Source organism: Orbicella franksi, chromosome 6 (genome assembly GCF_964199315.1).
Source record: "Orbicella franksi chromosome 6, jaOrbFran1.1, whole genome shotgun sequence".
NCBI lineage: Eukaryota > Metazoa > Cnidaria > Anthozoa > Scleractinia > Merulinidae > Orbicella > Orbicella franksi.
Genome location: NC_138150.1, coordinates 18765060 through 18779277, shown reverse-complemented (window position 1 = coordinate 18779277; position 14218 = coordinate 18765060). Strand labels below are relative to the sequence as shown.

Below are 14218 nucleotides of genomic sequence, written 5' to 3'. Positions count from 1 at the left end.
TCAGGCTCTCTCTCTCTTTCCTTCTGTGTCACGCAACGCTGGTGTGGTGTTGCGTGACAACAAGAGGGCCAGAACTGGACTTACGTAAGAAATTGATCGAAGGCCTTCTGCGGACGTCATGAATTAAGGACGCAAAAGAATCAACAGAGAACAATGAGAGTCTATCCTTTAGAAATTTTGCCAGACATGTTCGCTAACAGCTCACTGCCTGTTCTGTTCTAAGTCAAGCACATAATAATTTGTCTAGTTGTTGTTCCCAGCAACGACATGGCCAGTTCAACAGTTAGTGCGATGCCAGATTTCTGTGCGAAGACATGTTTCTCAGTATGTTCATGACAGCGTGTCGAATGTGTCTCATCTTCCAGCAGTAAATTACGGGGTTCAAAGATGAATTGACAAATATGAGAGTTAGTGAGAAAAGTAAAAATCTCTTCCAAGCGATGCTCGGGTTGATGATTTGAAAGGCAGACGAAGTTATAAAAATAGGGAGATAACAGACCAAAAACACGAGATAAACGTAAAACGTTTCCACGGAAGATTTGATGACCTCAGCAAAATTTGCTATTGCGCCAGTCTGTGTCGCATTCTGTACTTGCAGGACCTGAATCTGATTCTTGTGGCGTCTTACGGCTAAATAAATCCTAATGTAGACCAGTGTTGTAAGAAGAAGACCAATGACAGTACCGATGGACAGAATTAAGGCGCGAATATCTGGTGGAGCCCAAAAGGGTATCAAAGAGAAATACGCACTTAACACCCATATTGAGATCACCATAGCAACAACACGCTTGTGAGTCACAAATTCCCGGTATCTGAGATGAAGATGAATAGCTAAGAACCTGTCTACACTGACAGCCACAACACCAAGGAACGAAGCGGTTGAAAACAAGCCAACAATGATGTCAAAAGCCTTGTACAAGTTACACCCAGGATCGTTTTGTTGTAACCACTTGACCAGAAGTGAGATGTAAAATGGTTGACCGAATAAACCAACGCCAACATCAGAAACAGCAAGGCTCAGGAGCAATGTTTTTAAAGTCTTTGGCAACGACGAAGTTTCTCTCATCGCGTGGATTGTTACAATGTTCAACATGATGGTGGTATAGCACAGAAAACTGTTGAAGACACAATTAGCGATGGACGTCGAATAGAGTTCCTCAACTTCAGATATTCTGGGGTAGTACTGCAGCAATACTTCACAAAAGGACTTTCTCATAACGTCGTCTCAATGTTCTCGTACAGACCGTCCGAAACGAAGCTTCAAATATGGTTTCCTTTCGCGGCACCACGAACGGCAATAAAGTGATAATTTTGAGCAGATGAAGGAGTGAAAATTCCAGAATAACTTAGATGCTTTTGCTTCCGTGAAATATAAATTTTTCAAACTTGTACGTGGGTCTTGCTTTCTCGTAACTGATTAGAATAAAACCAAGCCGTATGGCACTGGTGTGATTCGGCAGGTTTATCAAACAGACCATGTCATGTGTTTGTTGAAACAGGAAGAGCTCTCTCGAGTTTAGACATTTTGTACGTGGTCAATACAATGTCGGATATGGATACATGGATATGAAAATTTCATGGATATTCATTGGATGAACTGCATGGACATTTAATGCTGTCAAAAAAACTCAATGACAAGTGCCATGTATTTAGACATTTGAAGATACCGTTTTAAAGGCTATTACTGAATAAGCTTGATTAGTTATGGGATTCACAGAAAATTTGGGCTTAAAAACGAGTACAGGAAGTATTCAGTCGCAAAAGTTTTCTAAACACGACAAAAAGCAATATGAAGAACACATGGGCGTTTTTACAACTGAAAGCGTTTTATATCAGTGTTGATCCACGGTAAACGTGTCTAAAACAAAGCCCTTCTAAAATGCTTCCTCATTGCTTTATTACTTCCGAAAGTTGCAGGTGTCTCCGTGTGGGATATTCTCGAGTATTAGAATATTTGGAGCGGAAAAAAAATTCAATAACGTATGTAAAGTTACGCAGCCGGTGGCACTGGGGAGGGAAACTTCACGCAAGCCAACTCACTGACTGATGATTGCCAGGTTCTTTTCGTTGACTGTTAGAGAAAACATTTCCCTCGCTCTGATTGATTAGAGCCTGCTTTGCACCAGCCGTGTGTATTAATCAACCACAAGGTTCGTTAGAAGGGGCTAAGATAATAGAACCACGAGGGCAGGTTTTATGTAATAAGGGACGAATAAATAATGGTCCGCACCTTATTACATAAAATCTGCAGGAATTCCCGGGGTAAATTTTGCGAAGGTTTTTCATATCTCGCCTTTTACAGACGTGGCGATGCAGGATTCTAACAAAAACCTTTCTTTTTTTTCAGAGGCACAACTGGGATTTTTACGGACGTTACCTGAAATAGTAGAGTTGACCCATCAGTACAGCGAACCTGGTACATACGGCTTGTCCATATCAGTCAACAGTATTGTCGGTCCCAGTACTTCGGTACAAAAGTCAGTAGTTATTAGTGAAGCTCCCTGTGTTTTAGATGGCTTGCGCATGCTCGGCGCTGGAGAAAGTAGTGCTCAGTGCCCCGAAATTCAACAGGAATACGAGTACTCACTTTACTCTTCGCTGAAAATAAACTGTCAAGCTTTCAACGAACTGAAATACGACTGGAAAGTTGAAAATATATTGAACGGCTCCGTCACAGAAGTTAGCTCGTTTCCGAAGGATATCCTCTCTTCTAATGTCCTGTTTCTCGCTGCTCGATCACTCCAAGGTGGTCTTTACAAATTTACGCTCTCAGTGACCGCAATACCTCTTGGGATATCGAAAGTCGCCACAGGATTTCTACGCGTGCGTACACCGAAACTGCTGGCCGTCATAGACTGCGGGAGAGAAAGAGTAATATCTTGGAATCACGAAATCATTCTCAATGCATCTTCATCACGTGATCCAAATAATATCAACGTCGGCAAGGCCAGCGACTCTCTCTCGTTTGAGTGGTTTTGTGATGCTAATCGTAGTGTTTCTTGTTTCAAAAGCTCCGTTAACAACAAGTCCACGTTGATTTTTCCACCCGAGTCCCTTGACGTCAATGCGTCGTATGAGTTCTTTGTGGTAGTAACTAAGGGAATGAGGCAGGCCGAAGCAAGCCAGATCATCAAGGTAGTGGCTGGGAGCTTTCCTCCTCTTTGCGTCAGGTTAGTGACATTTAACAGACTTCTCAAACTCATAAATAATTCATCAAGTTAAAACAAAGAAAATCACAATCGTGAAGGAGGTTTGGAAACCCGGTCTTAATTAGCATAGATCTTGACGATTTTATTTCTCCATTTACTCCTAAGTTTTCGTTTCGATTGAGAAGATATATCAAACACTCGAGACAGTGCTTTATTGGCTATCCAAACACCTGGACTTTCGTCCAAAATACTCCGCTGCGCGTCGTATTGTCAACTTTTGGATATCCCAATCAAACACCGCCTCTCGTGGTTGATATATTACTTAAAATACAACAACATTAACGACACCTATTCTGAGAAACAATTTAAGACCAGTCTGAGATTCACCGAATTACAGAATAAATAAAAGCGATGAAGAATGTGGTGGATAAGTTAAGGCATATAATTTGTTGAGACAAATTTCTGTTGTCTCATTAAGTCAAACTTAAATGACGGTTATCGTATACATGTACTAAAATTGTAGTCTCCGGCCATCCGAGCTGGAAAATAATTGATTGAAAGAGACTCTAAATTTTTTTAATTTTTGCGCTTTTAAATTACATATGCTAAAGAGAATCTAAAAGAAATTCTATAAAGCTTAAAAAAGTCGGCATAACTGAAAAAAGACTTTACAACTAAGGAAGTTTGTTGCAGGGAACTGTTGTTACTTACGTCGGTGTAGTGATCGAAATATATAAAACAAACATTTTCTCGCGACATTTTTCCTTCACAGATGCAAGGAAAACTGCGCCTATAAGGTGACAGCTTCCAAAGAATTCATTCTTTCTGGGGAAGGTTGCCAAGACAATAAGAACACAGACTGCAAGTGGGAACTGTACGGTCCTCCACTGTTAAATGGACAAATCTCAAAACGTTCAGTAGAGTCATCACGGTTGATCAGCGTGTCCTACACGAAGGAGTTCCACTTGGATCCCAGCAACTTGATTCCCAACAGAACATACACGATTTTCTTCAACAACAACAGAAGTGGCTTCTGGGCACAATATTCGGTGACAACCGACATGCCTCCGACAGGTGGATCGTGTGTCGTGTCGCCTTCGGAGGGCGTCGTAATCGAGACGCAATTTCAAATCAGCTGCACAGAATGGACGGACGAAGATAGTCCCTTGTGGTACGAGTTTTTCTTAAGTCATTCCGTGCACGGGTCCATGTTGTTGTTCTACGGGTGGATGCCGGATTCCGTTGGATTGTTCCTTCCCGCTGGATCGAAAGATAATGACTTCAACGTAGACTTGTTTGTAAAAATCACGGATGTCTTAGGATCTTACAGAATAGTTCCTCTTCAAGCAAAGGTGCGTTTTGTTTTATGCAACACCCCACTGAGATATCCTCAAAGTTACCTCAATAATATGAAAGAAGTTTCCATTAGTGTGTTACTCTCACTTTTTAAGCCTGTAAACGCAAGCATAGTGTGTGATCATTCAAAGGAAAGCTCAGTATTGAGCACTACTCAGTTTATGTGATATTGTTTTTATACTGTACAATGTTGTTCTAACTTTTAAATTTTGAATAATACAATACAATAAACTTTATTTAAACGCGGTGAGGGTTAAAGCCCTTGCAAGCTTGTGGGGCCGTGCAGGAAATAAAAATATTGAATTCATAGAATTCGGATTCAAATCAATCGAAATCAAACTTATTTAGCTGTTCTTTCAAGTGGTATATTGTATTTTAGCTGTACAAGGTGTTCTGCTCTCTAAGTCTAGTGTAGATAAAACCCTAGTGTGTGACCATTCAAATGAAAGTTTTTTGAGGGAGTGATTTCTTGCTGTTTTGTTTAGTTTCTCCACATCAACAAGAACTGTTATTCGTTTAGTAAACTAATGATTGTTTTTTAGGTGAAAAGTTTTAGTCCTAAGGAAGGTTCTGTGAGCTCTATTCTCAAAGGAGTAGTCAGCGGACCCGATTCTATGTTAGAAAAACTTCTTGCGGTTGGAGAATTCCAACAGGCGAGTCAGCTAATGACGACAGTCATCACAGTGTTGAATGAAGACTCGACCAAGGCTCATGATTCCGAGTCTCCGGACACCAAAGACCGTGTGGAGGTTGGTGAATACATGGTACTTTACCTGACCATGTGTTGAAAATAGAGATCATTAGGATTAAACCAATGAACAAAAGGGAGAATAATTCAACATAGTTGCCCTTGCGAGAAGACATTAACTTAAGGCCAGATTAAAATTCTTATTGAATATTTTTCTCTTTCCGTATAAAAGAATAAAATATTATAAGTATATCTGTTTGAAGTAAACTTGTTTTGAGGATTACCAATTTTACCCTTGTTCAGCTCAGTTCAGCTTCAAGGTTTAACCAGTTTACAAGTATTTTGTTAATATAACTCCATAAAGGGTAAAACCTTCGGGAATGTCAAAAAACACAATAATATTGTCACTATTGCCATACATTGCACTAGAGTTCATAACTTAAGATATTCGAGCTGAGAGCTTTTTAAAGTATCAATTAGGCTGATGGGCAAAACTGTGTCAGAGAAATAAAGTGCCGTCTTTAGAGAGAGGCGTCGACAAGTTTCCGCTGCTAAGCTTGTAAGTTACGTCGTGTTTGTATTGTTCGTACCCAGGTCCGTAGCAGAGTAATTGAGGGACTTTCCCAGCAGTGCTGCAGCAGTCCACAGAGTATCCAACAGGCGCTAGGCGGACTCTTACAGGCTGTCGGAGTAACCGCTGAACTCTCACCTGATGCGAATGTAAGTTATCATAACCTTTTGTGAGCCTGCGTTCATATCATCATTCTAGCAGTCCCAGCTTTCACTCATAAGAATGGGAAAGACTGAAACCGAAAGTTGTTTTCAGATATAATTATTTTTTTCACCTTTTTGACTCGCATAATACAAAGTGACTAGCTATGTACATTTCTACTTCCCGTATCCTGAACGGGTCGTGGGTTCAATCCCACTCTGACAACTTTACTGGAGTTGTTTCCGCTCTGTACATCCTACTTCTACTCCTAGGTCATTGTTGTAAATAGCCAGCTTGTCTGCGTCCCGCCCGTTGGGATTTGTAAGCCTCTTTTGTTTACACGTTTGCCTCTTTCAGTTTAAATGCCCGTGAAGCGCACATGATTGACCACTATAGACAACAACATTTTGAACATTTTGTTGAGAATTTCTCAGGTTAAAGCCCAAAATATGCACCAGTACCCATAAAACATTTTCTGTCGATGTCCTTGCCTTTATTGGCTGTCCTCTTATCCTCCTTTTGTAATAACATTTAGGTGGATGGTGCTAATGCGTTCTCGAACATGGCACAAGCCTTAGTGATCAAGTTCAAGAGCGTGCGAGCGGCCAATGAGACCAGAGGCATTATTGATGGCCTGAACATTGTAATGAGAGCTTCTGTGGACACAAGCAATGAAGTGAAACTTGAACAGAGCTCAGATGAAATTAAAGACTGGATCGATGACAGCAACGAGGCAAGAAATAAACAATATCAAGAAAAGGTGAGACAAGTTGACAGTAACATTCAGCTGCGTATTCACAATAGGTTACGTTCGATCTATCAACGTTCTAACATGGCTTCGAGGCTTTCAGGACAAACGTCTATATTTGGTAGTGTTTTCCTTTTAATCCAAATTCTCTTGGGAATTGAAGGACAAAAGAAACTTCAAAAGTGTACAATTTTGTCCTGAATGCCTCTGAACCATGTTAAAATATTGATATATCGAACGTGGCCTATTAACCTTTCTTAGCTGCCCTGTCCAGAGCATTCCTTGTACCAGGCTCTCGTCTCTTAACTTGAAGCCTTGGCATTTGAGATTTTGAAGACTTCAAAAAAAATCCAGGTCTTCATCATTTCTTCCCTCTATACCCTATCCCTAACCCTTACCCCTAATAGGATTGTTACTGATTTCCAGCCTAATCTTTGATACGTTAAACTGAGAAAGAAATAGTTTAACTAACATCCTTTTTTCTATTAGTGTGAAAAGGCAACCAACAAATCCCTGGAAGGTGTAAAATACGCTGCGCAAAAAATCCTGGACTATCAACGGAAGGGTGATCCACCAAGTCACGTGACCTCGGGCTTGATGAAATTAACGCTTGCTCGCCAGTCTCCCAGCGACATAGATAACGCGACTTTGGACGGAGGAGAGGTTACTTTTCAGTTTCCGTGGAATGTGACGATAGATAAGCTCAAACAGTTTGATACAGTTAACACTAAGGTACGTTTGGATCTAACCATTGTACTGTTTTCTTAAGATGGAAAATAACAATTCTGACGAAACTTAGCAACAAATATCATAATAGATAATATTAGCTTAAAGAGACCTTACTTCATATTTTTCGCACTGAATTTGCGCTCAAACTGATTCACAATTCTATAGGAAAGCTTTGTAATTACCTGAACTGAGCACAAGAAGCTATCATTGTTTTAATAAACTGTAGTCACAATCTGAATTACTCATAAATATATTCAGTCTCTAACTCATAGTGAGAATTTTATAACTTTTCAGCTATCGATCGCATCCATTTATACTTTTTATCAACCTTTTAACTAGAGGAAAGGATATCCATCTCTAGAGAGCGACGTGAAATAAATAAATAAATAAATAAATAAATAAATGAAATAAGAATTAGAGATGCAATTTAATGTTTCTTTCTGTCGTTGCAGGTGATAACTATGTCCCAGACCCCGTTCATTTCAAACGATGCGATTCCTATTGACACCCCAGTCTCAACCTTAGAGCTTTTGGAGACTTCTGGGAAGGAAATCGAAATCCGGAACCTTACAGAGCCTGTGTCCATATTCCTGTCGCTCAACCAATCAGAGAACGACGATCTCGATAACATGACAGGTGTCATCGATTCAGAAATGAATATCACAGTTTTCAAGATCGAATCCGGGGGAGATAACTCATTTTATTTCACAGTTAGCTGCTCCGGGGCAATGAATACTGGACAAGAACTAATTTTACTTTTGAGGAGAAACTCAAAACCGACCGCTAACAACTTTGATCTCCGATGGAATCTCACTTTGTGTAACAGCACTTTAAAGAAGCTGATATCGAGAGAGTATTTAAATAATTCGGAAGGGTTGTACCTCGGAGTGAAATTAGCGGAAGCAAGTAATCTAACCAACGGTACATCAACGCGAAATGAAATCCATTATGCAGTGTCAGTGAAGGCTATTGGATGTTACTATTGGAACGAAAGGATGCAAGCGTGGAGGGCAGATGGTTGTGAGGTGACTGTCGTTTTTGACAGAACTTCGTTTAATTAACAATCCCAACAATTATCGATTCCTTTTCTCCAATCAATGGCAACACGTACATGCTTCGGTTATTGCAACAACGTCGTTGTCTTTGCAACTTGATGCAAACCATAATTATTGAGGAGAATCCTTAATCCTGTGACGCATAAATCACTCGGTGATTTGTGCGTTTCAGAGTCGTTGAATTTTTTGTATCAATAAGAGCTTGTCAATGGCTTGAATATTATTAATTCTTTACAACATGGCTGTTTATCAACTGTGTAACATTACAATGCGACGGTAAAAGAGCTATACGCCATTAAAATGGAGGAATAACTAGTAATTAATTAGCGGGTAATTTGTGGCAAGCGCTGTGAAATACGCAGGAAAATCACTGAGGAAGTTTTCTGATTGAATGAGGAGACAACATTTTGGTAAATAACCAAACGTTTGATCAGTTAACGCTGGATACGTTTTCTTAATCAATCACTACAGTTAGCAAACGCGAAACAATTGTAACATACACCCAGTGATAAGCCTTTCTACACTGACAGTATTGCCCGTTTTTTGTCTTATTAGGTTGGTCCACTAACCACTTTAGAGCGCGTCGAGTGCCGGTGTAACCACTTGACGTGGTTCGGTAGCCGCGTGTTTGTTCCTCCAAACAAACTTCACCTGGATATCATTCTCAAGAGGATAAAAGACCCGTCCAACTATGCGCCAGTCCTCTCCGTACTCTGTGTTACATTTGGTCTGTACTTAATGGTCATCGTTTGGGCGCGCCGAGAGGATCGAAAAGATAGAAATAAGGTATCGATAGAGGATAAACACACTTATTTGACTTAATCCTCTTTGCCTCAGGAGAAGGGCCTTGACCATAGCGCTCAAACATTTTCCGTTTCCCTCAGTCGATCTTTTTGGTCTCAGTCCATGTCTTCCCGATGTTCTCCAATTCCTTTGTTACATAACAAAATTAAACAGGATTAAAACAGGACTTGGGCGAGAGCAACCTCATCCGTGCTAGGTTGCACTTCACATCTTGCCGCGCCAGCCGTTTATTAGGTTTAATGGGGATGATCTCTTGTCCTTTTGCCACCCTCAGAGGTAAGGGAGGGAGGCGTCCAGTGTATCCGCCGCGTTAGTTTCAGTGTTTTTCTATATTTATCATAATCGTATACCCTTTTGGTACGCTTAGGCAGGATGTCTAGGAAGTTTGGTCGAGCCATCATTTCGTATTTGTGAGACGCAGTCGAGCGGAAAGACCCATGGCGAGACCAAACAAGTTTGACATGACACCAAATCATATCAGAAATATACGATCGAGTATTTCAGCGTACCGAAATTCGGCCAAAAATCTGGCAGTCAAATCGGGTCAGTGAGTAGATATCGCAGGATGTCAGGGCCGATGTGAGTAGACATCGCAGGATATCAGGACCGATAGACTCGGTGTCCGATTCACGGATTACGAATGTGGATGCGAAACGTTGGAGGTCTGAGTTATAAACAGAGCTTCTGATTGTTTGATCCCTTTTGGAAGACTAGCGGAAATACACGATCCAAAATTTTGAAAACAAAGGAATACATGTCAAAAAATTATCCTCTGTCAACTCTGATTTAAAATGATGCAAACGCGATGACGCGAAAAACAGTGTGCGAATTCGATTCCAAATAAAAATCCTAACTGATGAGAGGTTTACAATCAGAGTTCAGATCTCAATGTATTTGTTTCAATCCCTGAAACCGAGTTAAAGTTTGCGGGAAAAATTTCCCAGAAAAAATAACAGAGAACTCTGAAGAGGTTTAGGTTCGTCGTAAATTATGAAGTTTAACCACTATAAGAATAACTGAATTTTTTCTGTCTTTCAATTGGCAACCGAAAGGAAAAAAAACATTATAAAAAGGCGTGTTACATAAAGTGTTAATGCATCTCCTAGTCAGACAACTTTATTATACTCAGTCATTTGTGTATATCTTTGCTGCATTTTTTTATACAGACAGGATTAACTGTAAGCCCAAGCAACAGGGCAGGAGACGCTCATGCCTACGAGGTCGTCATCAGCACTGGTATGCGCAGACATGCTGGTACAACTGCCAACGTTGCCATGACAATAACAGGAGAACGTGGTGAAAGTCATCCATATCTTCTCAAGAACAGTCGGCGAATGGCATTGGCTCGCGGAAGCACTGACTCCTTTCTCGTGACGACTTCGGAAACTCTCGGAGAGCTCATGTACATCCGAGTATGGCACGATAACTTCGGTAAGGACCCGGCTTGGTTCGTGAAGCAGATATCTATTCGTGAGATTGACACCGATGGAGTCTGGTACTTCGTGTGCGAGTCTTGGCTGGCGGTGGACGAAGGCGATGGTATGATAGACAGGATATTTCCAGTGGCGAGCAACGCGGAGTTGAAAGAATTTCGACGCTTGTTTTTGACGAAAGCGTACAAGGACCTGACAGACTCGCACCTTTGGTTCTCGGTTGTTTGGAGGCCCCCACAGTCCCCTTTCACGAGGGTGCAGCGCGTGTCTTGCTGTTTGTCCCTTCTTCTGTGTACTATGATGGCCAACGCCTTGTGGTACGAGGCTGATAAAGGTCGTTACACTGCAGTCGAGTTGGGTCCGTTTGAATTTTCCTGGGAGCAAGTCTCTATTGGAATCTGCAGCAGTCTTGTTGTGTTTCCGATAAATTTGCTTCTGGTGCAGATCTTCAGACATTGTCGTCCACGGCCAGTGCCAAAACTTGGCCTGTTCAACATGAAAATAAGACCTCGTTCCTTGTCCACACACACTGAAATTACTCTGGTTAAGTTCAGATCACGTGACAGTTGTAATTTCGGTACCAGCTTCCCAACCAGTCAGTACCAAAATGTACATAAAGGGTCTCCTGGAGAATCTCCAAACTCTCGAGATAAAATCAGTCTGTCACCTACGATGCGTTTTGGTCTTATGCCGTCATTTTCAGTCTCTCTGGGAGCTGGTGCCACCACGGATTCCACTAACGATATCAGATCTTTGCTTCCAAGCGACTCTTTATCAGGATCACCGACTAGAGATCATGAGAACACATTTAATACTGCCGGTGAGGAAGACACGTCTCGTGCAAAAGGACTTCCTTGGTGGTTTGTGTATGTTGGCTGGTTTCTGGTTACAGTGACGTCCCTCACCGCCGCCACTGTCACATTACTGTACGGTATCGAGTTCGGTCTAAAAAAGTCCTCACAGTGGCTTTTATCCATGTTTTTCTCACTCACGCAGGACATCTTTGTCAGTCAACCGCTCAAGGTTTTGGCCTTAGCCACCTTTTTCGCTTACATTTTTAAGAAACGGAACAAAATTGCCCTTTCGTCACCATCACGACTTACATCTGATGAGCACTGGTTGCAAAATCAGCTTCAGCACTCGGAAGACGACTTCGAGGAGCACCCCAAGGCCCCTCCTGTCGAGGTGCCGACAGAGGATGCTCTCCGGCACGCCCGGGACAGGGCTCAAAAAGAGCGTACAATGCATACCATCTTACTCGATTTAGGAACCTTCCTGGTATTCACTTTTCTTGTTCTTCTCATCGCCTACGGATTTCGTGATCGAGATGCATTTCGTCAAAACGACGCCGTTGCAAAGGTTTTACTACGTCAAAACTTTAGCGGGAAACAGAGAGGTTTCTTCCCCGACAGATACTCTCAGGTAAATTTTTATAAATTTTGGCGAAGGTCCCTTAATTCTTCGAGGGTAAGAACATTTTTAACATTATAAATACAATGTTTTTCACGAGCTAACTTACATATATATACTAGCGAAGAGCGGCCGGAATAGTCTGAAATCATATAATACTGCAGGGATTTTGGTCTATCGTTCTAGTTTTAAAAACCTATCGACCAAACGATGAGAACTAAAAGCCCTTTCTCTTATAAAAAGACAAGCAAATATGTAAACTTGTTTAGAGATCCTACAAGCAGAAGGGTATGCTCTTTAAAGGAACTATAATACATGGATTTAGCCAAGCCTAAAAGCGGAGGTTGCTCAAAGCTCGATTAAGCCAACCTAGGATAAGCGAGAATTTTGATATGAATTTGGCAACTTTGCGGCGAGGTTTCCTGTATATTATTTGGCCTTCTGTTTTGAGTTTGATGACTCAAAGCAGAAGGTCAAACAATATTCAATTCAATTTTATTGTGCATGCATACGTTCCGTTCTAGAATATGCATGCCAGGCTTTCCACTCTAGCTTGCCAGGCTATTTGTCCGACCAAATAGAGAGGGTTCAGAAAAGAGTCTTAAGGATCCTATTCCCAGAGGTTTCGTATTGCAAGGCTCTGGAAGATGCGGGTTTAAAAACACTCTTTCATAGACGTGAGGAATTATGTAGCATTCTGTTTAAACAAATTGTAGAGAGTAATGACCAGCACAAACTAGCTGGCCTGCTGCCCGCGCGCAATGACAGTGAGAGATATAATTTCAGGACTAGGCATATGTTTTCAATCCCGAATGTAAAAACAAAGAGGTTTAGAAATACTTTCATAATATAATGCACTATGCAAATAAACAATTGTAAATAGAATTTTATACTAGTTTGATATATTTTATTATTATATAATTTTTTTATGTATAGTTAGGAATTTTTATAGTTTGAATTTTTAAACATGTAGTATATAACACTAGTAATTCAGCTTATAGCTGCAAGTTGTGAGTTTAATACACGATTTATCTATCTATTTATCTATACAGAAAACCTCAGCAAACTTATAAAACTCCAATCAAAATTCTCGCATATCCTGGGTTATGTTAATCGAGCTTTGAACAACCCGGCTCAGGAGTTCCGCTTTTAGGCTTCGCTAAATCTATATATTAGCTGGAATATGGCCGCCACCTTGCGCTACTCCGTCGTCGTCGACGCCGCGTGCGTACGCGCCCACGAGCAATACCGCTAGCCATGATAACCATGAGAAAATCAATGCCTGGGTTTCCCTCACTTTCCTATATGGGTATGGAACTCCGCTATTATGGACTTGTCATTTCACATTACACTCTTCAAACACATCATGATAGAGGAGAGAAAGAAGCTTTTACCAATGAAAGACGTGTCAATTATACTGGTCATTCGCCAAAACACTCAGCTGCTATGAATGCAGTTTTCTTAAGGTGAACTGTTTGATGTGTTAAATTATTGCTCTCTTCCCCGTGTAGATCATTCGACAAAGAGACATGTGGGACTGGACAGAGAACGCTCTGTTACCAAGTCTGTACAATCTGCCATCATACTTCTACACAGGAAAAGCGCCGAAATTCATGGAAGGAGAGAGCGGGCTGGTGGTGGGCGTGGCTCGTCTCCGACAACACAGAGTGAAGAAAGGTGGGAAAAGTACACTACAATCAACACAAAAATTGACCAAGCTCGTTACCTTGATACCTGTTAAGTCTTATTTTTAGTCTCAATCTCATTTAGATCGAACCTTGTTACTTCTGCTCAGGGTAATATATTGCAAGCCACTTTGCAGGATTGTAAAACTCGAGTATCTACAATTCTAGCAGAGCTGATTGCTGAGCAGTGAGTTCCTACCTTTGTTTTGGAGAACACCGGGTCACTGAGATATAATCCTTTATTGAGAGCCAATAGTCCAGTTCTGGCCTTTTCTCTGTCACGCAAAGTCGAGAGAGCGGAACCCCCTCTCCGGACGTTGCGTGACAGAGAGATGACCAGGGTTAGACTAGAGAGCCATAGATAAACCGTTATATAGTTGAGACAAAGAACAAGCGATTTTCCTTGCTTTTTCACCGAACCCTTGCAGCAAGAATCGCCGTGGCCTGTG

General features: G+C 41.2%; 2 protein-coding genes across 2 annotated transcripts in view; one reads left to right on the top strand and one right to left on the bottom strand.

The window, feature by feature from the left end:
• The window catches only part of LOC145490494 (polycystin-1-like protein 2), a 39837-nt gene that overhangs the window by 23269 nt on the left and 2350 nt on the right, over nt 1-14218 (top strand). The window contains exons 7-18 of the mRNA XM_081469602.1: nt 2348-3170; nt 3922-4668; nt 4916-4931; nt 5048-5254; nt 5788-5913; nt 6441-6665; nt 7143-7385; nt 7835-8407; nt 8993-9223; nt 10408-12096; nt 13596-13837; nt 14198-14215. Of these exons, the coding sequence (XP_081325728.1) occupies nt 2348-3170; nt 3922-4668; nt 4916-4931; nt 5048-5254; nt 5788-5913; nt 6441-6665; nt 7143-7385; nt 7835-8407; nt 8993-9223; nt 10408-12096; nt 13596-13837; nt 14198-14215 (5140 nt within the window). The remainder of the gene's footprint in view (nt 1-2347; nt 3171-3921; nt 4669-4915; nt 4932-5047; nt 5255-5787; nt 5914-6440; nt 6666-7142; nt 7386-7834; nt 8408-8992; nt 9224-10407; nt 12097-13595; nt 13838-14197; nt 14216-14218) is intronic.
• LOC145490289 (adenosine receptor A2a-like) lies at nt 284-1487 on the bottom strand. Its single transcript, XM_081469417.1, has one exon. It carries the CDS (start codon nt 1214-1216, stop codon nt 284-286), a length of 933 nt encoding a protein of 310 aa, XP_081325543.1. The 5' UTR covers nt 1217-1487.

Coding starts and splice junctions, on each gene's coding strand:
- LOC145490289 (XM_081469417.1), bottom strand. CDS start 1,216: ATGAGAAAGTCCTTTTGTGAAGTATTGCTGCAGTACTACCCCAGAATA.